Source organism: Corylus avellana, chromosome ca7, assembly GCF_901000735.1.
Source record: "Corylus avellana chromosome ca7, CavTom2PMs-1.0".
NCBI classification, from domain to species: Eukaryota; Viridiplantae; Streptophyta; class Magnoliopsida; order Fagales; family Betulaceae; genus Corylus; species Corylus avellana.
The window spans coordinates 23,791,056-23,817,066 of NC_081547.1; the positions used below are offsets into that span (position 1 = coordinate 23,791,056).

At 35.2% G+C, this 26,011-nt stretch overlaps 4 protein-coding genes and 1 pseudogene across 5 annotated transcripts; 1 reads left to right on the forward strand and 4 right to left on the reverse strand.

Annotated features, from left to right (window-relative positions):
• Positions 1-516: 516 nt before the first annotated feature.
• On the reverse strand, positions 517-4,725 carry LOC132188027 (geraniol 8-hydroxylase-like; annotated as a pseudogene).
• A 941-nt stretch (positions 4,726-5,666) lies between these two features.
• Positions 5,667-9,505, reverse strand: LOC132186462 (geraniol 8-hydroxylase-like). Of its 2 annotated transcripts, none has more exons than XM_059600440.1 (4): positions 9,352-9,505; positions 6,840-7,807; positions 6,126-6,730; positions 5,667-5,929 (listed from the first exon to the last, which is right to left on the reverse strand). In XM_059600440.1, exons 2-4 carry the CDS (start codon positions 7,743-7,745, stop codon positions 5,830-5,832), a joined length of 1,611 nt encoding a protein of 536 aa, XP_059456423.1. In that variant the 5' UTR covers positions 7,746-7,807; positions 9,352-9,505; the 3' UTR covers positions 5,667-5,829. The 2 variants fall into 2 exon arrangements, with proteins under 2 accessions (XP_059456423.1, XP_059456424.1); XM_059600441.1 differs by having other exon boundaries at positions 6,840-7,810.
• Positions 9,506-9,706: 201 nt separating this feature from the next.
• Positions 9,707-11,627, reverse strand: LOC132186463 (geraniol 8-hydroxylase-like). The gene is made up of 2 exons (XM_059600443.1): positions 10,507-11,627; positions 9,707-10,397 (listed from the first exon to the last, which is right to left on the reverse strand). Exons 1-2 carry the CDS (start codon positions 11,410-11,412, stop codon positions 9,789-9,791), a joined length of 1,515 nt encoding a protein of 504 aa, XP_059456426.1. The 5' UTR covers positions 11,413-11,627; the 3' UTR covers positions 9,707-9,788.
• Positions 11,628-17,199: 5,572 nt separating this feature from the next.
• On the forward strand, positions 17,200-18,346 carry LOC132188028 (uncharacterized). Its single transcript, XM_059602443.1, has 3 exons — positions 17,200-17,386; positions 17,480-17,623; positions 17,727-18,346. Exons 1-3 carry the CDS (start codon positions 17,200-17,202, stop codon positions 18,344-18,346), a joined length of 951 nt encoding a protein of 316 aa, XP_059458426.1.
• A 1,146-nt stretch (positions 18,347-19,492) lies between these two features.
• On the reverse strand, positions 19,493-21,666 carry LOC132187631 (geraniol 8-hydroxylase-like). The gene is made up of 2 exons (XM_059602011.1): positions 20,533-21,666; positions 19,493-20,423 (listed from the first exon to the last, which is right to left on the reverse strand). Exons 1-2 carry the CDS (start codon positions 21,436-21,438, stop codon positions 19,815-19,817), a joined length of 1,515 nt encoding a protein of 504 aa, XP_059457994.1. The 5' UTR covers positions 21,439-21,666; the 3' UTR covers positions 19,493-19,814.
• Between the last annotated feature and the right edge of the window lie 4,345 nt (positions 21,667-26,011).

The window sequence follows — 26,011 nt, forward strand, 5'->3', positions numbered from 1 at the left end:
GTTTATATTCTTACCTTAGTTGAAGTTCCAACACAACAAATCTACAACCCAAGAGTTACAAATGGTGAAGAACCCTTTCCGGAGCTCCAAAACCCTAATTTCGGCGACACCCACAAGAGAGAGTAAGAGAAAAAGAAAGAGAGGAAGAGAGATAATCCAGATAATCCCCCAAAATTCGAACTTAATACAAATAATCCACTTTTGCTGGGCTTTGCTACTCAAGAACTCTTCCTTACACTTAAACTATTTAAAAATAAAAAAATCTGAAGAAAGAAAGTTTTGTGTGTTATTGGCTGAAAAATCAGCCTTTTTATAGATTTTTCAACCGAAGAATGATTCACGTCAATATTTTTTCCAATCTCATCTTATAAATTCAATATATCAATCATTAAATTTGTACACTCATGTGGACCCCAAACAAATTCAATTGTGGATTCACTACGAAAATAGTTAAAAATAAAATGAATTCTATTATTTCTCTTTTTCAATTTGCTAAAGTGCTTGGTCCATCAAGCCATTGATGCATTGGCTCAATATGTTATTGCCATATGTCGCATCACAAGCGATAAGCCTAGTCATTTATTTTGCATATGCACAAAATCTGAAAATCCTTACACATGTACATATATCCATACTTGGCTACAACCAGATAGAAGGAAAATTACATGGATCTAATGGTAATAGCTCGGAGGGGCTCGGCTCTATGTAAGGAAATCCCAAACATCTCTCTCATGTCGATATCTTCTGCCTTCATCTCAACTGCAAGCTTCCAATTGAAGTGGTGGACAAGAGAGGCCAACATCAAATGCACCACCCGGTTGGCCAAAGGCAATCCAAGGCAGATCCTTCTTCCAGCTCCAAAGGGAATGAGCTCGAAATCTCCACCTTTGAAGTCAATGTCCTTCTCTAAAAATCTTTCAGGCAGAAACAAATTTGGGTTTGGCCATATATTTGAATCTCGTCCCATTTCCCACACGTTTACTAGTATCTGTGCATTCTTGGGGCACGATGAAGCCATATAACTCTATGTCAATCTCAGCTTTGTGGCCTTGTGGGGAATTAGGAAAGGCGCTGGTGGGTGCAAACGAAAGGTTTCTTTCACTATTGCTTGTAGATAAGGCAACTTTGAGATGTCCGCTTCTTGAACAAGCTCATCCTTACGAAAGACTTCTTTAAGCTCATTATGAGCTTTTGCCATTTTTTCAGGGTTGCGTAGTGTTGGGAAAATTGATAATTAATTGGTTACCAATTTTCCACCAGCCCTCTATGCGAAAGACAAGTTTGAAAAGAAAACACACGAGAACACACATCAATCACACACATACACAAAGAGTTTACGTGGTTCGGCAATATGCCTACGTCAATGGAGCGTGATCCGGTCTCCTTCTTTACTATTGAGAAATATTGAGTATAATAGTACAAGCCTGAACCGCTCAAGTTTAATATCCCAAACCCAAGCCCTTAACCCCTTGTACACCTCACTCAACTGTCCATCTCAAATACCCAGTAAAAAAAAGTCACAAAGTGTTCTCACCAATTTGGATTTTCCGGATCCCCACTTAACCAAGGATTGCATGTCCTTTTATAGTGGCTAATCACGAAAAATAGGAGAACAATTTTAATCCAATTGCTACTGGGAAAACGAAACCATCATGAATACAAAGTCTTTTTCATGATGAAGATAAGCATTGCAACCCACATGTTTATCCACACACGTTTTCTCCAAAAAATCAAATTCCAAGTTGTTCTTGGACTCTTTTTAAAACTAACCTTATCCTCTTATAGATAAATATGACTTAAGCCCACCAACTTGAATATTGATATTTTTCAGCAATTATCTTCACACTTGTTGACAATTTGAGCCATTATCAACAATCTCCACCTTGGCGAAAATTTGGCAACCTCCACCTGAGACCTCAGGTCCGCATCTTGACCGATGCCCATCCCCACGCCCTGGGATGTCGTACAAAACACTGTCTACACCAACAGTAATAATTCCACAAGAATTATCATGCTCCACCATAAAGAGCACATGCACTTAGAATTAAACCATTCAAGAATTTTCATTTTCGGCACATGTCGAAAAAATCTGCTGAAAAATATGGTGCAACTTCCATGTTTGGTTCCCCCGGAAGTTCATCAACCATCGACACCCTTTTCCACCACATACCCGACATCAAAAAACCAAACCAATGTCTCGTATGCAAATGTGGACCCGCTAATAGAACACATCCATTATCCTAACATTTTTAGCGGTCATGCCAGAGGATGTACATGCCCTTATCAAAGAACATCATCATAATCATCTCTCATTGCAATGAGAGAAACACTATTAGCGTTTTTGGAGCAATCTGCCGAGCCTGCTCCTCTCAATGTTTTGTGTAGCCCAGATTGGATGTCCTTGACTTGTATTTGCCACAAGCCAAAGTTCATTCTTCCGTCGAACCTTTCAATCCCAAACTTCAAGGACTGCATTTCTTCTTAACGAGTAGAAATCCGCAACCAAGCTCTGATACCAATTGTTGGGAAAATTGATAATTAATTGGTTACCAATTTCCCACCAGCCCTTTATGCGAAAGACAAGTTTGAAAAGAAAACGCACGAGAACACACATCAATCACACACATACACAAAGAGTTTACGTGGTTCGGCAATATGCCTACGTCCACGGGGCGTGATCCGGTCTCCTTCTTTACTATTGAGAAATATTGAGTATAATAGTACAAGCCTGAACCGCTCAAGTTTAATATCCCAAACCCAAGCCCTTAACCCCTTGTACACCTCACTCAACTGTCCATCTCAAATACCCAGTAAAGAAAAGTCACAAAGTGTTCTCACCAATTTGGATTTTCCGGATCCCCACTTAACCAAGGATTGCATGTCCTTTTATAGTGGCTAATCACGAAAAATAGGAGAATAATTTTAATCCAATTGCTACTGGGAAAACGAAACCATCATGAATACAAAGTCTTTTTCATGATGAAGATAAGCATTGCAACCCACATGTTTATCTACACACGTTTTCTCCAAAAAATCAAATTCCAAGTTGTTCTTGGACTCTTTTTAAAAATAACATTATCCTCTTATAGATAAATATGACTTGAGCCCACCAACTTGAATATTGATATTTTTCAGCAATTATCTTCACACTTGTTGACAATTTGAGCCATTATCAACACGTAGTAACTCTATCATTGCCCATTCCACTGTGCTTGATGTTGTGTCGATCCCGGCAACAAATAAATCCTGATATAAAATGGTGTTTGAGATGAGTGCTTAAGATCAAAATATAATCGGAAAAACAAAATAAGGATCCAATTATGCATTTTGAAGCAAAGTTCAAGAAGCGTAGTCAATCACCAGAAGCAAATGTTTGATGTCAACACAGCTCAATTCTGAATTATGTTCTTCAATGAGATTGAGGGAGCCAAGTACATCATTGCTTGCCTTAGAACATTTGAAGATGCTTTTGATTGTAATCGTTCATTGATTATACCATCTAGAATCCTAAAAAAATTCCTATAATGTATTGTTTGCCTTTTGCGTTCATCTTGTGGGTCAACAAAACGAAGTGCAGGGAAATAGTCTGCAACATTCGGCCTTCCAGCTTCTTCCATACTCACTATGATTTCCAGAAACTCTTGGGACGCATTTGAAAAATGCTCTGCCAAGTCAGTAGAGAACAATGTGTTTGATATGGCATTCAGGCTAGTCGTGAAGGCGTCTCGACCAATATCTAGCGCTTGACCGCTATTACAAATTTCTTTAACATGGTCTACTAGTTCTCGCACCTTTTTTCTCCTTATGGCTTGGGTGGAATCGAGCTTTTCTGGAGCAAATATTTGCGTGGTAGAAACTTTCCCGAGGTTTCTCCAACGACTCAATGTAAAAATCAAAGAAATCTTCTCAAATAATAGAGACTATCTATGCTTTAAGGGAAAATAATGAAGAAACTCAACTCAGAGTATTCTTTATTGATAAACAAAACAAATAACGAAAACTACATTCTCCGGGCTCGAAGCATCAATTTATAGCCCCAAGACTCCTAGTCCTAAGATAACAATGAAATAAAGTCAATTTAGAAGTCAATAAAAGACAACTAAACCAAATAAAAGACTAATAAAGAAGCCTAATTCAAATAAAGACAGAAAGATAAGATAAAATAAAAGACTAACAAAAAAACTTAATAAAAGACTGAAAGATAAGATAAGCCTTGAATTCTAATCTACATCAAAATTTGTGGAGGTTGAGTGCCCAGCTGCTGTCAGGGATAGTTCGGTTGGAAAAGACGTGGTCATGTTTTTGCAGCACTTCTTTGGCTAGGTCTGGAGAGGAAATGACTATGGTTGTCATGCTCCCAAGCTTGAGAGTCATTAGGGGTCCATAAGTTTTGGAGAGCTACTCGGTGGGGTTGGTTTCCTATGAGCTCCAAGATGTTTCCAATGATTGAAAAAGGCTTGAGGCCTGGAGCAAGTCTTGGCGAGCCAGATTTCCAACCTCTTAGGCCATAGGCGAGCACATGAATAGATGCCAACACAAAGGGAAGTAGTAGCACAAACACTAGGTAGTCCATTAACTCAATTTCGCTTTGTTCTTAGAAGTGGCTAAGATCGGATCAGGAACCGGAAAAGTTTTCTGCTGAACAAAAATTATAAAGTTATTAGCAATGTTTGGGGGATATATATTTAATATATTTATGAGTATATGTATATATATATACCCCATAATTATTTTATAATAGTCTCAATCAACAGTTGATTTTTTTTTTTTTTTTTTAATTTTAACATTGACTAATTTAAAAGTAGGCCGAGTATTGTGAAATAAAAATTGAGAGCTCTAAAACATTTGAAGCCCGCATCCTCATCACTCCTTGGTTTGTATTGATTGCAATAAACATTTGGAGCCCTTATCGTTTTTTAATTGCAATAAGTTTAGGGGGTTTGTCAAATCACGTGAAAGTTTAGAGGGTTAAAGTGAAGTTTCCCCTTTTATTTTTTATGTGTAGCACTTTTGTACATGGTGTGGTCTACTACAAAAAAATGGGCATTTTCTGACGTGTGCGACAGTATAAAAATTTTGCCACCTCAGCAATTTTCTGATGTTTTAATATAAAACGTCAGGAAAAATTTGACGTGGCAAACACATCAACGTCGGGAGGTTCATTCATTTTCTTAAAAATAAAAATTGAGAAAATTGCTGACGTGGTGGGACTTACCACGTCAGAATTTTCCTGACGTGGCGATATACCACGTCCGAAAATTCTGACGTGGCAGATCACCAAGTCAGAATTTTCCTGACATGGCATAAGGCCACGTCAGGATTTTTCTGACGTGGTGATCTGCCACGTCAGAAAATTCTGACGTGGTGTTATGCCACGTCAGAATTTTCTGACGTGGTATATCGCCACGTCAGAAAAATTCCTAGAGCACTACCATTAGAAGAACCAAATGCACATTTTAGCCAAAATTAGTATGGGTTTTTGAAAAAACATTTTGAGATGAAAATATGCTCAAATCAACTTTTTTTTTTAAAAAAAAAAAAAAAAAAAAAAAAAAAATTGTTTACCTCTGTTATTTATTATTATTTTTTTAAAAATATTATCTTTTTCAAAAGTGATCAAAATCTTGAATAATACAGTTAAAAAAAAAAAAAAAAAAAACTCTTAATGAATAATCAAGAGTATAAAAAATCTTACAATCACAAAAGCATCAACCTCTTAAATTCCTAGCTGAAGCTAAAAGATTACACGTCATAAAGGTCAAAATCATACAAATCTTACAGTGAAAACCTATGACGTCTACATCCGCTATCCTATGCCCAATCTTCAGCTTATAGAACAGATTTGTCCGATGCAAATTCAATCCGGGACATAGGTAGCCATTCTCGAGGCATGAGCAAAAGCACCATGCCAAAACTAGTACTTCTTAACCTGAAAGGCCAGAAAATTATTCACATTCTAAGCCCAAACACCAGGACGTACAATAAGACAAGCAGGAAAATACAGGGAAAAACAAAAACAACAAAGACAGATGTATGTGCATGTCATTAAATTATACCCATATAATATATATAAAGACATGCACATACATCCATATTCGGCTAAAAACAAAAGCAATGAAAATTACCCAAATCTAATGGGAATAGCCCGGAGGGGCTCAGCCTTATGTAAGGTAAAGCCAAATGTCTCACTCATGTTTAAATCTTTTGCCTCCATCTCGTCTGCCAAATTCCAATTAAAGTAGTGGACTAGAGATGCCAACATCAAGTGCACCATCCGGTTGGCCAAAGGCAATCCAGGGCAAATCCTTCTTCCAGCCCCAAAGGGAATGAGCTCGAAATCTATGCCTTTGAAGTCTATATTCTTCTCTAAAAATCTTTCAGGCACAAACAAATTTGGGTTTGGCCATATGCTTGAATCCCGTCCCATTGCCCACACGTTTACTAGTATTTGTGCATTCTTGGGTAGGGTAAAGCCACACACCTCTTTGTCAATCTCTGCTTTGTGGGGAGCTAGGAGAGGTACTGGTGGGTGCAAACAAAAGGTTTCTTTCACTATTGCTCGTAGATAAGGCAACTTTGAGATATCTGATTCTTGAACATGTTCGTCCTTGCCAAGCACTTCTTCAAGCTCTTTTCGGGCTTTTGCCATTTTTTCAGGGTTGCGTAGTAACTCTGCCATTGCCCATTCCACTGTGCTTGATGTTGTGTCAATCCCCGCAATAAACAAATCCTGGTATAAAGTAGTGCGTGTGTGTTAAGAACAGTTGCCTAAGTTTATTAATTGCTTATCAAAATATAATTGAAAGGAAAGAAAAAGTTCAAGAAAGGTAGCCAATCACCAGAAGCAAATGTCTGATGTCGTCGAGGCTTAATTCTGAATCATCTTCTTGAGTGAGATCGAGGAGGGAATCAAGTACATCGCTACTTGCCTTAGAACCCTTTGATGATGATGCTCTTAATTGTAATCGTTCATTGATTATACCGTCAAGAGTCCTAAAACAATTTCTAAAATAAATCTTCATCCTTCGGCGTGCACCTTGTGGGTCAACAAAACGAAGTGCAGGGAAATAGTCAGCAACATTCGGCCTTCCAGCTTCTTCCATGGTACCCAATATGATTTCCTGAAACTCTTGGGACGCAGTTGAACAATAGTCTGCCAAGTCTTTAGAGAAAAGTGTGTTTGATATGGCATTCAGGCTAGTTGTGAAGGTTGCTCCACCAATATCTACCTCTTGACCACTATTACAAATTTCTTTAACATGGTCTACTAGTTGTTGCACTTTTTTTCTCCTAATGGCTTGGATGGAATCGAGCCTTTGTGGAGCAAATATTTGCATGGCAGAAACTTTCCTGAGGTTTCTCCAACGACTCGACGTGGGATGCAGCCACCCCATTGAAAATTTGTGGTGGTTGAGTGCTCGGATAGCATCCAGGATAGTTCGGCCGGAAAAGACGTGGTCGTATTTTTGCAGTACTTGTTTGGCTAGATCTGGAGAGGAGATGATTATGGTTGTCATGCTCCCGAGCTTGAGAGTCATTAGGGGTCCATAAGTTTTGGAGAGCTTGGAAACGGCTCGATGGGGTTGGTTTCCTACGAGGTCCAAGATGTTCCCAATGATTGGAAAAGGCTTGGGGCCTGGAGGAAGTCTTGGCGAGCCAGATTTCCAGGCCCTTAGGTCGTAGGCGAGCACATATATAGATGCCAACACAAAGGGAAGTAGCAGCACAAACGCTAGGTAGTCCATTAACTCAATTTCGCTTTGTTCTTAGAAGTGGCTAAGCTTGGATCAGGAACCGGAAAACTTTTCTGCTGAACAAAAATTATAAAGTTATTAGCAACGTTTTGGGGATATTTAATATATTTATGAGTATATATATATATATATATACCCCATAATTATTTTATAATACTCTCAATCAACAGTTGATTTTTATTTTTTTATTTCTTTTTTTTAACATTGACTAATTTAAAAGTTAGTTGAGTATTGTGAAATAAAAATTTAGTGCTCTGAAGATCGTCATTCCTTGGTTTGTATTAATTGCAATAAATTTCTAAGAAATCAACAAGCATGCGACCCTTTATGTATAAAAAAAAAATTAAAAAAAAAAAAAGATTTCAAGAAATCAACAGGCATGCAACCCTTCATGTATAATAATAATAATAAAAAAAAATATATATATATATATATATATTTGGAGCTCATGACATCGATCCTCATTATTCCTTCTTTTGTCTTTGCAATAAATTTTCAAGAAATCAACCCACCATCTGGATAATTTAACAAGAATAACTTTGAAATTATACTTTTGTCATATTATTATTTGATCATGTTAATATGTCAGTGTTAATTATCGTCTTAATTATTATTTTTTTAATAAGGGTTGATCATTGGCACTGCCACATCCATGAGATAATTTCGGGATTAAAGTGTAATTTTAATCATTACTCATTGCCCATCTTCAAATCTTAATAATTAATTTTAATTAACAATTATTTAAAATTTACATTCTAGCAAACAATTTAACAAGAAGGGATGGATAAATGTTACATTTTTAATTTTTGTGGTATAAGTAGGCCACACGCATTAATTGCTTGATCAAACTTGAAGGTTATTGTTTGGATTGTTGAATGTGGAGGGCTTGCTGAATGAATGAATGCATCTAATTTTCACAACATCTATTTATAGTATTAAGAGGGTAATTCCTTTTTTATCTTAATATTTTCAATTTTATAAGATTTGCTACTATAATTAAGTAATTTTTTTGAGTGATACGTACCATAATTAATTTTAATGTAACACAAAGGGCAATGGAATAGCAAGAAAATAAAACTTTAAATTCAAAGAATCTAAAAGCAACAACCTTTAAATTTTATACCATATTACCATAGATGTAACTATATATATATTCGATCTGCCACTTTAATACTTAACTATAAATTAAATATATAATTGAAGTTCTGTAACTTTGTAGTATTTAAACTAATTAAATATTCAATTTTATCAATTTCTAATTTTCTATAATGACCAACTCTATAAATTAAATATAACTACTTACTATACTTTACTATAATACCCCTTAAAATAATGCGATTCTCCCTCCTTCTGGCATCCCCTTTATTCCTTTACTAACCTTATCTTCAACCATATCGTAAGGAAATCCAGAAGCCCAGTACTCTTAATAAGACTTGGAACCAAAAGAAAACTATCATACAAAGGTTTTTACCAAAATTCAAAGGTAGCATGGAGAGAGCAAACACGTTGTTTAACTATGTATGCTTTATATATATGAAGATTACGACGACACAAAAATAACTTCAATAAATAAAAACCTAGAGTTTAGATAATCCACCTCATAGATTCCGCTTGAACCGAAGACTTTGAACCTCTATACCAAGAATCCACTTTTGCAGCGCTTTGTTATTCAAGAGTCCCTTACACTAGAATCAACTTAAAATCAAAGAATCTAGAAAGAAAAGAGAAAGTTATGTGAAATTTTAAGCTGAAAGCTTGACCTATATATCAAATTTTTAATTGGCTAAAGTACTAAATAAGGCTCAATAGACTGAAATATTACTTTGCTGAGTTGGCTCGATCTCTGATTGCCATGTGTCATGTCAAGAGATATTATAAGTATTCTCTTCTCGAGAAATACTACCAATACTTTTACCTTCAATTACACAATCCATGACGTAGCATTAAATATGTACAAAGTCCTCAAATTATACCCATATAATATAAAGACATGCGCATACATCCATATTAGGCTAAAAACAAAAGCAATGAAAATTACCCAAATCTGATGGGAATAGCCCGGAGGGGCTCAGCCTTATGTAAGGTAATGCCAAATGTCTCACTCATGTTTAAATCTTTTGCCTTCAACTCATCTGCCAGATTCCAATTAAAGTAGTGGACTAGAGATGCCAACATCAAGTGTACCATCCGGTTGGCCAAAGGCAATCCAGGGCAAATCCTTCTCCCAGCACCAAAAGGAATGAGCTCGAAATCTCCACCTTTGAAGTTTATATCCTTCTCTAAAAATCTTTCAGGCACAAACAAATCTGGGTTTGGCCATATGCTTGAATCCCGTCCCATTGCCCACACGTTTACTAGTATTTGTGCATTCTTGGGCACGGTAAAGCCACACACCTCTTTGTCAATCTCTGCTTTGTGGGGACCTAAGAAAGGTGCTGGTGGGTGCAAACGAAGGGTTTCTTTCACTATTGCTTGTAGATAAGGCAACTTTGAGATATCTGATTCTTGAACATGTTCGTCCTTGCCAAGCACATCTTCAAGCTCTTTTCGGGCTTTTGCCATTTTTTCAGGGTTGCGTAGTAACTCTGCCATTGCCCATTCCACTGTGCTTGATGTTGTGTCGATCCCCGCAATAAACAAATCCTGGTATAAAGTAGTGCGTGTGTGTTAAGAACACTTTGCCTAAGTTTATTAATTGCTTATCAAAATATAATTGAAAGGAAAGAAAAGTTCAAGAAAGGTAGCCAATCACCAAAAGCAAATGTCTGATGTCGTCGCGGCTTAATTCTGAATTATCTTCTTGAGTGACATCGAGGAGGGAATCAAGTACATCGCTGCTTGCGTGAGAACCCTTTGATGATGATGCTCTTAATTGTAATCGTTCATTGATTATACCATCAAGAGTCCTAAAACAATTTCTAAAATAAATCTTCAGCCTTCGGCGTACACCTTGTGGGTCAACAAAACGAAGTGCGGGGAAATAGTCAGCAACATTCGGCCTTCCAGCTTCTTCCATGGCACCCAATATGATTTCCAGAAACTCGTGGGACGCAATTGAACAATAGTCTGCCAAGTCTTTAGAGAAAAGTGTGTTTGATATGGCATTCAGGCTAGTTGTGAAGGTTGCTCCACCAATATCTACCACTTGACCACTATTACAAATTTCTTTAACATGATCTACTAGTTGTTGCACCTTTTTTCTCCTAATGGCTTGGGTGGAATCGAGCCTTTGTGAAGCAAATATTTGCGCGGCAGAAACTTTCCTGAGGTTTCTCCAACGACTCGATGTGGGATGCAGCCACACCATTGAAAATTTGTGGTGGTTGAGTGCTCGGACAGCATCCGGGATAGTTCGGCCGGAAAAGATGTGGTCGTATTTTTGCAGTACTTGTTTGGCTAGATCTGGAGAGGAGATGACTATGGTTGTCATGCTCCCGAGCTTGAGAGTCATTAGGGGTCCATAAGTTTTGGAGAGCTTGGAAACGGCTCGGTGGGGTTGGTTTCCTACGAGGTCCAAGATGTTCCCAATAATTGGAAAAGGCTTGGGGCCTGGAGGAAGTCTTGGCGAGCCAGATTTCCAGGCTCTTAGGCCAGAGGCGAGCACATGAATAGATGCCAACACAAAGGGAAGTAGCAGCACAAATGCTAGGTACTCCATTCACCCAATTTTGCTTTATGCTTAGAAGTAGTTAGCATAAGTAATAATGGGCTTGCGTGCATGCATTTATGCAATCCTCTGATCAGGCAAACTGGCGAAGAGAAGATTAGATTCCGGCTAAGAGTTGTTTGATATTCTTGCTGAAAAATTAGATTGGTCGTCCTTTTTGACTAAGAGCAGTGCCAATTCTTAGCACGAGGTTGAAATTATTAGCACCAAGAAATAATTAGAACTAAGTGGAAGTTACGTCCATCTTTCTTCTACTAACAAACATCCAAATTTCAAAAGCCAAATAATGAGGCCACCGAAAACATTTGGACCTCAGTCACCTGATCACATACTACTCGTTCCATCTTTTGTGTTTTCTCAACCAGCTTGCGAGATTCCTGATCATTTTTTACTTTCTTTGTTTCTGTTGTATATCTACTAGTGATTGGGATTTTACCGAGTAATTTTAGAAGTTCTTTTTATGTTCTTCTTGAGTCCCTCCAAGAATAATATAACTATTAAAACTACCATTTGATCAAAATTCAATAATGATCAATCACAAGTTCAATAATGATTTTAATAGCCACATCATTGTTGGAGGGACTGAAGAGCGATATAAGAGGGACTTGTAACATTACTCAGATTTTACCTGTGTATTTCCTTATATTTTCTCTTTAATGAAATACTATTTGCCTATAAATAAATAAAAATGAGAAAATTTTCACTTTAACCTCTCGACCTACCACAACTTTTGACTCGTGTGACCTCTTTTTCATTTTTCTCTCAAAATATTCTTAAAGTTATTAAAAATTTAAAAATTAAACAATTAAAAAAAAAAAAAAAAAAAAAACTGCAAAAACCATATATGGCCCAACCACCCATATAAATTGTTAAGATATACAAGTACCCACCCCCATTTTGTTTTTATTATTTTTTTTAAAAAAATAATTTTAAGATGATCATTTTAATCCCAATTCCTAACGAAATTTCTACTTCAACATGCGATAATATATAATACCCAAGACTTTAATATTATTTTTTTAAATTATGAGGTATAAATATAAAAATGGTAATAATTCAGGAAATTAAAAGTGCATTTTTCATGCACATCTCTTTCTTTCTTTCTTCATTTTTATATTTTATTTTTAAGTCCTGCACATCTTTTTCAAGCCAGAGCCGAGAGACAGTGAAACACATTTTTTCTAAAGTTCATTCGCAATCATTGACAATCTAAGAAGAATTCAGAAATATCTTATGAAAAAAAGGGCCACATTCATTCCGGGATGGGTTCATCGCATTTTTGCCGAGAAAAATCCAAAGATATCATATTAAAGGGGGTGCCACATTCATTTCTGGGGCCTGAGGGGCTCGGTGCAAGCACACAAACACATTGTCTTTTTCAAAGTTTATAGGCTATCTTTGTCTATATATGAAAGAAAATGTCACTAATCTACAGGACTTAATTCACAATTTATAACAAGGTTGAAACATTAATATAAGAAGGTATATATATTCATTAAATAAATGTCACTTGAAGTTTTTATGTTTAGAGTGCAATAGCTAATTTAGTTAATAAAATCTATAAATCTTGTGCAAGGTACTTGGGATTTAATTCTAGAGAAAAATACTTTAGAGGTTCTTAGAGTTTAACTTTTTATCAAATCACTCGATAAGGTATATTCTGTTATGAAATCGCCTGTTTTTCTTTTTCTTTTTTTTTTTTTTTTTGAGACGTTTGTATAAGAGGGAGAGGGGGAATTCGAACTAGTGACCTCCGCTTCATTAGGGGTAATCTCCAGCTGATTGAACTACCTTTTAGAGACTAAAATTGCCTTTTGTATACACTTGTTAGGTTTTTTAATGAAAATTATGGCATTTAAGCGTAAGATCTTGTTAGCCCAATAAATTAAATATGCCCCATCTCAGTTTGAAATATGATAAAATAATAATAATAATAATAGTAATAATAATAATAAAAGGAAAAGGAAACAAAAAAGAAAAGGAGGGAGTAGTAATTGGTTTGTGGCTATTCCTATGTTTTTAGGGTTTGCGTACCAAACCCCACTGCTACGGGGACAGCTCGCAGCGGAGCTAACCCTTAACAAAAGGTAGATATGTGTTATTCCCTCCTTTGTTTTTATTTTGGGAAAACTTCAGTTTAGCTTCTTTAACTTACGCGATTTAACAAACCCCCTCAAACTTTTAAATCGCTCATTTTGGACCCCTGAACTTTCAATTATTCTCAATGTGGACCTTTACTTCAGATTTTAAATGTTACATGACATTTATACCTCTAACTTTTATATAAAATTCTAACTTTACCCTTAATTCCAAAACCTTTTTTTTTTATTTATTTAAAAAAAAAAACGAAAATCATAGATAGTTTGGTCTTTTCGGTATTTTTAAAGGCTAAAATTGACAAAGGGGTCCATATTAAGAGTAATTGAAAATTCAGGTGTCCAAATTGAGAAATTTGAAAGTTTAAGGGGTTTGTCAAATCGTGTGGAAGTTCAAAGGGTTAAAGTGAAGTTTCTCCTTTTATTTTTTATTTGTCAAGTTCAGGGTAGCACTTTTGTACATGTAGAGTTATTTTATTAATCAAGGTGTGGTCTTATGCTTATGTGCAGTGGCGGAGCCACATTTGACGTTACCCCTCCCAAGGATTTAAATTTTTTTTTTTTTTTAACCCACGGCACCCTCACAATTAAAAAAAAAAAATTAAAAAATTCTTTTTACAATTTTACCTACCCTTCCCATTACCCAATCTCCTGCACCCCCATCCCTTCTCCCGCACGGCTCACCCCCATCCCCATTTAACCCAAAGTCCCAGACCGAGTGACCCACGGCATTACGGCAACCCTTCTTTGCTTCTCAGACTCTCAGTTCTCCCGCACGGCCGCACCCCCATAATCCATTTAACCCACAGCAATTTAACCCACGGCAACCAGTGGCGGTGCACCCCCACCCTCCCAAAAAAAAAATCTCTAAGACGCTCTCTCACAGTCTCTGAGACTCTCTCTAGTCTCTTCGTTTTCTGTTCTTTCTATCACAGATTCACAGGTAACTCCTCGTCTCCTCCTCCCCGGCTTCTCAGTTGCTTTTGTAGTTTTATGTTACAGTTTTTTATTTTTGTTCTAGTTTCTTTCTTCTTTTTTTTACCTAGTTTAAATTTTGGATTTTTCAATTTATTTTATCAATTTCTTGAGATTGTATGGTGGAGAACTCAAACCTAGAGGACAAGAAAAGGCGTTGATGCAGCTGTCAAATTAGGTCTTGATCTGATCTCTCTGATTATTAATTGAATTCCCACATATTTATCTTTTATGACAATTTGTAATTTTTTTGTTATTTTCGTTTAATTATCTTCTGTTTGGTTGCCTAGAAAAAATAGTTAAATCCATCTTTTCTTTCTCAGTAAGTTGAGGATCGTTTCTTCATTGTTGGAAATTGAGCCATTCATCTAGTTCGTGACCACAGTAGGCAATTGTAAGTTCATAGCCATTTCATACAATGAAAAGCATATGCAGGAATGAAATTTAAACTCACCTGGATATATCTTTTGTAGGTAGACCAAAATTGATATCCCGCCCTTATATTCCGTCTTTAGTTCATCCTCAGAAAATAGGACATCTTCTTTGTAATATGGAGTTAAAACACTAGTCCATAAATCAAAAAATAGATTAAATGGCACTTTAGTAAGAGTTGAGAGTAAATACTAATCCACCAGCTAGCAGACTAAGCAGAAATTTGTAGATAAGGGCATGCAAGCATTTATTTGCTACCATGTACTGAAGCAAATGAGCAAATCAAGAAGTAATGAAAAGAAGTGAAAAGAAGAACCAATTCTTGAACGTGATCTAGCATGTTACTAGAAAATTGAATAAAGTTAGTAAACCTATATGTATCAATGTATTTATATAATGTATTAATGCATCTATGGAGTCTAGTTATGAAGAAATTTTTAATCGATGATTCTCCTACTGCAAGGGAAGATATTCTGAAATGGGCATAAAAGAATGGAAAGGTAGAATCATAGAAAGATGGAAGTTGTTTTATGCAAAATATTTTGGGATGCGATGGTCAAAACCCATAGGAATTAACTACTATACTAAGCGAGATTTGACTATTCAGTCTATTCGTGATAGGCTGTGTTATATTGCCGGAGTTGATTTTTCTGTATTTAAATTTTTTAGATTATAGTAAGAAAAGGAAAGAACCAATACTCATGGAAGCTTTTTGGAGAAATTCTTGGGATTTTGGAGGAGTTTAAGGTAAATTGTAAATGTTGTTTTGTTTCACCTAATTTTGATGCTTTGGTTGAAAACCATGACTTAATTTATATTTTGCTCCATTTACAAGAAGAGAGTTTGGGAGAAAAGTTCAAATACTTTGGTGTTTTCTACAATTCAGTTAATTTGGCCCTTTTGGGTCCGGCGGGTTCTTAGGAAATCGAAATCAAAGACACTCTCTCTATCTTCTCAAGTGAGTCACAACCCTAGTAATTTCCTAAACCCTAAACTTTTGTGCTACATTTTTTATTCATCCTCTGTTTTTCCTCTGTTTAATTTGTGGGTTTTAAACTTTAATGTTTATTTTGTTGCTTATATCCATATAACCTTTGATTAAACATTAATTTAATTTCACTATTAATATGAATGATTGAATAAACTTTAATATCCGTATGATTGGTTATTTTGTTGTTTAATGTTTATAAACTTTGATTGTCTCTTACGGGGTCGTCATTTAACTTGAAAATTTTAGGTTCATGAATCATGTTAAAATTTAAAACTATCGATTCATTCTTCAAAAAGAAAGAAGCCGACATTTCAAAAAGTAATATACCGTTGGAATCTAATGCCAAAACTTCAAATTCCAATGAGCGTCATCTTAAATCTCCAAGGGTTGAAGATGAAGAACATCCTTTTTAATCTCCAATTGCGGAAACACGAGAATCATTTTAAATCATCCACACTCAATGTTAATGAAGTTGATGTTTCTTCTATTTCTATAGAGTGAGATCCAGGATTACGTCATCCGATGTGGCACTATCTAGTCAATCGACGTGATGAAATAAGACGGACTTATTTGAAAGATGGTCCAAATCAATTTATTCTTACAAATTATCCACTTTCTGGAATAGAAAATCACCCTCGTCACTTTCAAGCCTCTTGGTTCACACAATTTCCTTGGCTTGAGTATTCTCGTTCTAAGGATACTGCATATTGTCTACCATGTTATCTTTTTACTATGAAAAAATATGGACGTCCTGGATGGGATGTATTTACTATCAAGGGATTTAGAAATTAGAGAAAAGTTCATGAGGAAAAAAATTGTGCCTTTTTTACTCATATTGGGGAGGATCTTTGTTTACCTCATAATAATGCTATGAAATCTTATGAGGATTTACGAAATCAATCACGGTATATCGATAAAATATTCAATGCACAAAGTACCAAACAAATTCAAAATAATCGACCATGTGTGAAAACTTCTATTGATGCTGTTCGGTGGATTGCATTCCAAGGATGTCCTTATAGAGGTCATGATGAGATTCTTAATTCAAAAAATCGAGGTAATTTTCTTGAGCTGATTAAGATTTTGGCATCATATAATGATAAAGTTACAAGTGTTGTTTTGGAAAATGCTCCAAAATCTTCAAAGTATACTTCACATACAATTCAAAAGGAGATTTTGCAAGTCATTGCAAGTAAAGTGCAAGATAAAATTCGTGAAGATATTGGAAACTCTAAATTTTGCATCATTGTTGATGAGGCATGTGATGAGTCTAAGAGATAACAAATGACAATTGTTTTGAGATTTGTTGACAAATATGGTTTTATACAAGAACGTTCATTTGATATAGTTCATGTTAAAGATACATCGGCATTAACTCTAAAAAATGGAATATCTGATGTTCTCTTTCATCATTGCCTTGATATTCAAAATATCTGTGGACAAGGATATGATGGTGCTAGTAATATGCATGGTGAATGGAAGGGATTGCAAGCATTATTTCTTAATGATTGTTCTTGTGCATACTATGTTCATTGTTTTGCTCATTGATTACAATTAACATTAGTTGCTGCATCTAGAGACATGTCTTTTGTTCATGTGTTCTTCATAAATTTGAGCTTTGTTATCAATGTGGCTAGTGCTTTATGTAAACGTCATGATCAACTACAAGCTGTTCATGCAACACAAATTGCACATATGCAAGCTATTGGTGAGCTTGAAACTGGAAAAAGAGGCTAACCAAATTAGAACTTTGAAACGAGCTGGTGATTCTCATTGGGATTCTCATTTTAATTCTATTTATAGTCTAATAGGAATGTTTGATGCTACTTGTACAGTTCTTGAAGATGTTGGAAGAGAAGGAGGTACTTACTCTCAACGAGGAGATGCTAAGGCTGCTTATAAAATGCTTACATCCTTCGAGTTCATATTTATTTTACATTTAATGAAAGAAATCTTGGGCATCACTAATGTTCTTTGTGAAGTTTTGCAGCAAAAATCTCAAGACATTTTGAATGCTATTCATTCAGTTTCTATTGCAAAAAAACTTATCCAAAAGTTGAGAGATGATGGTTGGGATAATTTGCTTGAAAACGTTGTCTCTTTCTCCAAGAAAGCTAAAATTGACATTCCGGATTTGAGTGCTCGTTATATTGAAAGTCGAGGTCGTAGTCAAAAGAATCACATTACATTGGAGCATCATTATCATTTTGACATATTCAATATTACTATCGACTTTCAATTGCAAGAGCTTGATAGTAGGTTTGGTGAAAAGGCGATGGAACTTTTGATACTTCGCTTTGCTTTGGATCCAAAAGATGCTTATAAATCCTTTAAAATTGACGATATATGTATCCTTGCGGAGAAGATTTATCCTTTTGATTTTTCTGAGCAGAAGAAAATTAATTTGAGATATCAGTTGAAGTATTTTTGAACTTGATGTACTACTGATCCAACATTACAAAATTTGTCTTCCATTGCAGAATTATGCCAAGGATTGACAAAGACGAAAAAATCAAAGACATATTATCTTATTGATAGATTGATTCATCTTGTTTTGACTCTTCCAGTGTCTACAGCAACTACCGAACGAGCACTTTCAGCAATGAAAATTGTTAAAATGCGACTTCGCAACAAAATGGAAGATGATTTTCTTGCAAATAGTTTAGTTCTCTATATTGAAAAGAAAATTGCTGAGAGCTTCGATTTAGATTCGATACTTGATGATTTTGTACTTCTAAGAGACCGTAAAGTACAATTCTAGACCTTTTTTTTTTTTTTTTTAGTATTTTTGTCTTTTTGATATAGTGTCGACATGTTACATTTCTAATATATCAGTTTGAGCACATATTTATAAACTTTTATAGATATTTTTTGTGATGCATATATTGTGTGAATTACCAAATTTTTAGGGTGAAGAAGATTTTTAGGAGGCAAAAAAAATTTTAATGGCACTCCCAATATAAAATGTCTTGCTCCGTCACTGCTTATGTGTTACAACTTTTATTAAAAATCCTTATGATGATATATATAACTCCTTATATATAAAAGGAGTGATTTGATAAATTTTAAATCCTAAAGACTGATTCGCGATAAGTTGATATGTTAAGAGACAAAGAGTTGTTTTTACAGAATAATAAAAGTAACCCTACAAATAATGAAAGTGCTATCCAAGTCCTTTAGCTTACCCGTAACCAATAAAGCCTTTAGAGCACTACCATTGGAAGAACCAAATGCTCATTTTAGCCAAAATTAGAATGGGTTTTTGAAAACACACTTTAAGATGAAAATATGCTCAAATCAACTTTTTTTTTAAAAAAAAAAAAAAAAAAATTGTTTACGTCTGTTATTATTATTATTTTTTAAAATATGTTATCTATTTCAAAAGCGATCAAAATCTTGAATAATACAGTTTACAAAAAAAAAAAAAAAAAAAAAAAAAAAATAACTCTTAATGAATAATCAAGCGTATAAAAACTCTTACAATCACAAAAGCATCAAGCTCTTAAATTCCTAGCCGAAGCTAAAAGATTATACGTCATAAAGTTCAAAATCATAAAAATCTTACAGTGAAAACCTACGACATCTACATCTGCTATCCTATGCCCAATCTTCAGCTTATAGAACAGATTTCTCCGATGCAAATTCAATCCAGAACATAGGTAGTCATTCTTGAGGCATGACCAAAAGCACCACGCCAAAACTAGTCATTCTCAACCCAAAAGGTCAAAAGATTATTCACATCCTAAGCCCAAACGCGAAGGCAATAAGACAAGCAAGAAAATACAGGGAAAAACAAAACCAACAAAGACGGATGTATGCGCATGTCTTTAAATTATACCCATATAATATAAAGACATGCGCATACATCCATATTCAGCTAAAAACAAAAGCAATGAAAATTACCCAAATCTAATGGGAATAGCCCGGAGGGGCTCAGCCTTATGTAAGGTAATGCCGAATGTCTCACTCATGTTTAAATCTTTTGCCTCCATCTCATCTGCCAAATTCCAATTAAAGTAGTGGACTAGAGATGCCAACATCAAGTGCACCATCCGGTTGGCCAAAGGCAATCCAGGGCAAATCCTTCTTCCAGCTCCAAATGGAATGAGCTCGAAATCTCTGCCTTTGAAGTCTATATCCTTCTCTAAAAATCTTTCAGGTACAAACAAATCTGGGTTTGGCCATATGCTTGAATCCCGTCCCATTGCCCACACGTTTACTAGTATTTGTGCATTCTTGGGCACGGTAAAGCCACACACCTCTTTGTCAATCTCTGCTTTGTGGGGAGCTAGGAAAGGTGCTGGTGGGTGCAAACGAAAGGTTTCTTTCACTATTGCTTGTAGATAAGGCAGCTTTGAGATATCTGATTCTTGAATATGTTCGTCCTTGCCAAGCACTTCTTCAAGCTCTTTTCGGGCTTTTGCCATTTTTTCAGGGTTGCGTAGTAACTCTGCCATTGCCCATTCCACTGTGCTTGATGTTGTGTCAATCCCCGCAATAAACAAATCCTGGTATAAAGTAGTGCGTGTGTGTTAAGAACACTTTGCCTAAGTTTATTAATTGCTTATCAAAATATAATTGAAAGGAAAGAAAAGTTCAAGAAAGGTAGCCAATCACCAAAAGCAAATGTCTGATGTCGTCGCGGCTTAATTCTGAATTATCTTCTTGAGTGAGATCGAGGAGGGAATCAAGTACATCGCTGCTTGCGTGAGAACCCTTTGATGATGATGCTCTTAATTGTAATCGTTCATTGATTATACCATCAAGAGTCCTAAAACAATTTCTAAAATAAATCTTCACCCTTCGGCGTACACCTTGTGGGTCAACAAAACGAAGTGCAGGGAAATAGTCAGCAACATTCGGCCTTCCAGCTTCTTCCATGGCACCCAATATGATTTCCAGAAACTCGTGGGACGCAGTTGAACAATAGTCTGCCAAGTCTTTAGAGAAAAGTGTGTTTGATATGGCATTCAGGCTAGTTGTGAAGGTTGCTCCACCAATATCTACCACTTGACCACTATTACAAATTTCTTTAACATGATCTACTAGTTGTTGCACCTTTTTTCTCCTAATGGCTTGGGTGGAATCGAGCCTTTGTGAAGCAAATATTTGCGCGGCAGAAACTTTCCTGAGGTTTCTCCAACGACTCGATGTGGGATGCAGCCACACCATTGAAAATTTGTGGTGGTTGAGTGCTCGGACAGCATCCGGGATAGTTCGGCCGGAAAAGATGTGGTCGTATTTTTGCAGTACTTGTTTGGCTAGATCTGGAGAGGAGATGACTATGGTTGTCATGCTCCCGAGCTTGAGAGTCATTAGGGGTCCATAAGTTTTGGAGAGCTTGGAAACGGCTCGGTGGGGTTGGTTTCCTACGAGGTCCAAGATGTTCCCAATAATTGGAAAAGGCTTGGGGCCTGGAGGAAGTCTTGGCGAGCCAGATTTCCAGGCTCTTAGGCCAGAGGCGAGCACATGAATAGATGCCAACACAAAGGGAAGTAGCAGCACAAATGCTAGGTACTCCATTCACCCAATTTTGCTTTATGCTTAGAAGTAGTTAGCATAAGTAATAATGGGCTTGCGTGCATGCATTTATGCAATCCTCTGATCAGGCAAACTGGCGAAGAGAAGATTAGATTCCGGCTAAGAGTTGTTTGATATTCTTGCTGAAAAATTAGATTGGTCGTCCTTTTTGACTAAGAGCAGTGCCAATTCTTAGCACGAGGTTGAAATTATTAGCACCAAGAAATAATTAGAACTAAGTGGAAGTTACGTCCATCTTTCTTCTACTAACAAACATCCAAATTTCAAAAGCCAAATAATGAGGCCACCGAAAACATTTGGACCTCAGTCACCTGATCACATACTACTCGTTCCATCTTTTGTGTTTTCTCAACCAGCTTGCGAGCTTCCTGATCATTCCGTTGAACGTTTGTTTTTATGGATTTGTTCTCTATTTGCCACTTACTGATGTGACATTGTATTGAGTCTTGACAAAATTACTTTTTATTTTTATTTTTATTTTTTATAAAAATATATAAAGAAGAACAAAAAGAAATAAGTCCTTTTGTAATTAATTATTATTTAGAGTATTTTCTATATTGTTATGTTGGCACTTGTGTAATGGATAGTGACATAAACATTTGTTTCTTCGGTTTTGGCTTTGTGCCCGTTTTACTTTCTTTCTTTTTGTTGTATATCTACCGGTGATTGGGATTTTACCGAGTAACTTTAAAAGTTTTTCTTATGTTCTTCTTGAGGCCCTCCAAGAATAATATAACTATTAAAATTACTATTTTATCAAAATTCAATAATGGTCAATCACAAGTTTAATAGTGATTTTAATAGCAACATCATTCTTAGAGGGACTCAAGAGCGATACAAGAGGGACTTGTAGCATTACTCGGATTTTACCTGTGTATTTCCTTATATTTTCTCTTTAATGAAATACTATTTGCCTATAAATAAATAAAAATGAGAAAATTTTCACTTTAACCTCTCGACCTACCACAACTTTTGCACTCGCGTGACCTCTTTTTCATTTTTCTCTCAAAATATTCTTAAAATTATTAAAAATTTAAAAATTAAACAATTGAACAAATATTAAAATTATTAAAAAAACAATAAAAAAAAAAAACATATATGGCCCAACCACCCATATAAATTGTTAAGATATACAAGTACCCACCCCCATTTTAGTGTTTGGGGTCGATATGAGATGGTTCAGCCATTTCCTTTTCATTTTGAAGAACCACCTCTTAGTTTGTTTTTGTTTTTATTTTTATTTTTGTTATTGTTTTTATTATTATTTTTTAAAAATAATTTTAAGATGATCATTTTAATCCCAATTCCTAACGAAATGTCTACTTCAACATGCGATAATATATAATACCCAAGACTTTAATATTATTTTTTAAGATTATGAGGTATAAATATAAAAATGGTAATAATTCAGGAAATTAAAAGTGCATTTTTCATGCACATCTCTTTCTTTCTTTCTTCATTTTTATATTTTATTTTTAAGTCCTGCACAACTTTTTCAAGCCAGAGCCGAGAGACAGTGAAACACATTTTTTCTAAAGTTCATTCGCAATCATTGACAATCTAAGAAGAATTCAGAAATATCTTATGAAAAAAAGGGCCCACATTCATTCCGGGATGGGTTCATCGCATTTTTGCCGAGAAAAATCCAAAGATGTCATATTAAAGGGAGGGCCACATTCATTTCTGGGGCCTGAGGGGCTCGGTGCAAGCACACAAAGTTACAAACACATTGTCTTTTTCAAAGTTTATAGGCTATCTTTGTCTATATATGAAAGAAAATGTCACTAATCTACAGGACTTAATTCACAATTTATAACAAGGTTGAAACATTAATATAAGAAGGTATATATATTCATTAAATAAGGGTGCGTTTGGGAGTGCGTTTTAAAAAAAATAATCTGCGATTTTAAACCAAATCGCAATTTTAGGGTGTTTGGGATTGCGATTTTAAAAACGCAAATTTTAAAATCGCAAAAAAATCTGCGATTTCCATAAGCTGATTAGAGGGTGCTTATTTGAAAACGTGCGAATTTAAAACAAAATCACGATTTCTATTAAAAAGATATTTGGCGCAATAGTTACCTTTTTTAGAACGGGAATGAAAAAAATACCAAGAATACCCACCTAAAATATATTAAAACCATTATTTTCTCTTTTTATTTTTTTCTTCATCCTCTCTGTCTTGTTCATCCTTATTGGTAATTTGGTCATGAAACCGCAATTATATGCTAATGTTATCCAAACACTCAATTGATAAAAAAAGTATTTTTTAGTATGTTTTACCAAACGTCTGTGCGATTTTAAAAAGTAGTGATTTTAAAAACACAATTTTTAAAAACGCAATTTTAAAAATCGCACTTATTGAAATCGCACTCCCAAATAGGCCCTAAATGTCACTTGAAGTTTTTATGTTTAGAGTGCAATAGCTAATTTAGTTAATACAATCTATAAATCTTGTGCAAGGTACATGGGGTTTAATTCTAGTGAAAAATACTTTAGAGGTTCTTAGAGTTTAACTTTTTTTCAAATCACTCGATAAGGTATATTCTGATATGAAATCGCCTTTTGTATACACTTGTTGTTAGGGTTTTTAATGAAAATTATGGCACTTAGGCATAAGATCATGTTAGCCCAATAAAATATGTCCCATCTCAGTTTGAAATATGATAAAATAAAATAAAAAGGAAACACAAAAGAAAAGGAGGGGTAGTAATTGGCTTGTGGCTATTCCTATGTTTTTAGGGTTTGCATAGCTTGCGTACTCACCCCCACTGCTATGGGGATGGCTCACAGCGGAGCCAACCCTTAACAAAAGGTAGATGTGTGTTATTCCCTTCTTTGTTTTTATGTGTCAAGTTCATGCAGGGATAGAATCAGAAAATTTTATGGGAGGGGTCAATTAATTTTATTTTTTTTTTCAGTTCTTTATAATTTTTTTATTAAAAAAAAAATATATTGGTTGTTTTTAATGGCCCAAAAAATTAAGAATAGGGCCCAAAAAATTTAAAAATAGGGTCAAAAAAAAATTTTGGTGGAAGGAGGGCCAAATGACTAAAATTAAAAATTTATTTTTTTATATTTTTTTTAATTGTACTTACAAATTTTTTTTCCTTAATTGGGGGTGGGGTGCATGGCCTAATCGGGTCTCCCTCCCTCCGTCACTGAGTTCAAGGTATCACTTTTGTACCTGTAGAGTTTAATTTTTTGACATGGTGTGGTCTTATGCATACGTGTTACAACTTTTATTAAAAATCCTTATGATGGATATACGAAGGAGAAATTTGATAACGTGTATATATATATAAAAGGAATGATTTGATATATTTTAAATCCTAAAGAGTGATTTGCAATAAGTTGATATGTTAAGAAGTAAAAAGTTGTTTTTACATAATAATAAAAGTAACTCTTCGAATAACGAAAGTGCTATCCAAGTCCTCCAAGTCCTTTAGCTTACCCCTAACCAACAAAGTCTTTAGAGCACTACCATTGGAAGAGCCAAATGCTCCTTTTTTTTCTTTTTTTTTTTGGTTTAAAATATTTTATCTATTTCAAAAGTGATCAAAATCTTGAATAATACAGTTTACAAAAAAAAAAAAATCTTGAATAATTCTGACGTCGGCCCTTTACCCAACTCCAGTCTATTAGGCCGTAAATAATTATCCAGCCTAATCTTGCAAGCAAGGCGTTGTTTGGAAAACCAGCCAATTTAAAGCCCAAATCCATTCTCCAGCCCAATTCTTAGCAGCACAGAAAACCATTCTAGAACTCCATGTCCCAAACATTCTCTTATGCACAGTGTTAATATGGGCGATTTGGCCCGGCCTGTTTGTATGTGTCATGGACTCATGGGTGAATTTTCGGCTCTTAATTTCGAGTGGATGGATATTGTATGTATCACAAAATAATATATGTATAAAAATAAATAAATAAATAATAGTTTCGTTTTATCTAAGAAAAGGAGTAGAAAATGAAATCTTATTGTCTCATTTTCATTTTTTCTCTCTATTCTAACTCCCGCATTCTAAAAAAAGAAACTTAAAATGTAAAGCGAATATTATGGGCACTTAGTTAAAACAAATTGTCTTTCGTGTGCGTCTCGATTCATAGTTATTAAAATTCCTCATTTGCAAAGTGTATATATGGAATAAAAACATTATCCGCTCACTCTATGGTTGTGTTTGGTTTGTGAAATGGGTATTTTATTAGAAAAATGAATAGGTATTACTGGAAATAGAAAATGTTGAAATGAAATAAGTATTCAAATTCTTTAGTTTGATAGCAACACATATTTTATAATTAGAATTGAACTAAAAAGCCTATTTGATTTCTAATTTTTATAAAACTCAATTTTTCAAAAAAAAAAAAAAAAGCGTTGAATGAAAAAAAAAAATAAATAAATCAAATGAATTTCAATTTTTCTAAGGGCCATAGCATGCACTGGGGTGGCGTGGCCACCCCTAGAGGACCTCGGTGTGGCCCTCTGGCCACCCTCGATTCCCATCATGCGCCACCCCCAGTAAGAATCGAGGTGGCCGCGATCGGGGTGGCACATCTC

Coding starts and splice junctions, on each gene's coding strand:
- LOC132186462 (XM_059600440.1), bottom strand. CDS start 7,745: ATGGACTACCTAGCGTTTGTGCTGCTACTTCCCTTTGTGTTGGCATCT. Junction 6,731..6,839: donor ACATCAGACATTTGCTTCTG/GTGATTGGCTAC, acceptor ACTTTATACCAG/GATTTGTTTATTGCGGGGAT. Junction 5,930..6,125: donor GCTATTCCCATTAGATTTGG/GTAATTTTCATT, acceptor CTGGCCTTTCAG/GTTAAGAAGTACTAGTTTTG.
- LOC132186463 (XM_059600443.1), bottom strand. CDS start 11,412: ATGGAGTACCTAGCATTTGTGCTGCTACTTCCCTTTGTGTTGGCATCT. Junction 10,398..10,506: donor ACATCAGACATTTGCTTTTG/GTGATTGGCTAC, acceptor ACTTTATACCAG/GATTTGTTTATTGCGGGGAT.
- LOC132188028 (XM_059602443.1), top strand. CDS start 17,200: ATGACAATTGTTTTGAGATTTGTTGACAAATATGGTTTTATACAAGAA. Junction 17,387..17,479: donor TGGTGCTAGTAATATGCATG/GTGAATGGAAGG, acceptor AATTAACATTAG/TTGCTGCATCTAGAGACATG. Junction 17,624..17,726: donor TGCACATATGCAAGCTATTG/GTGAGCTTGAAA, acceptor ATAGTCTAATAG/GAATGTTTGATGCTACTTGT.
- LOC132187631 (XM_059602011.1), bottom strand. CDS start 21,438: ATGGAGTACCTAGCATTTGTGCTGCTACTTCCCTTTGTGTTGGCATCT. Junction 20,424..20,532: donor ACATCAGACATTTGCTTTTG/GTGATTGGCTAC, acceptor ACTTTATACCAG/GATTTGTTTATTGCGGGGAT.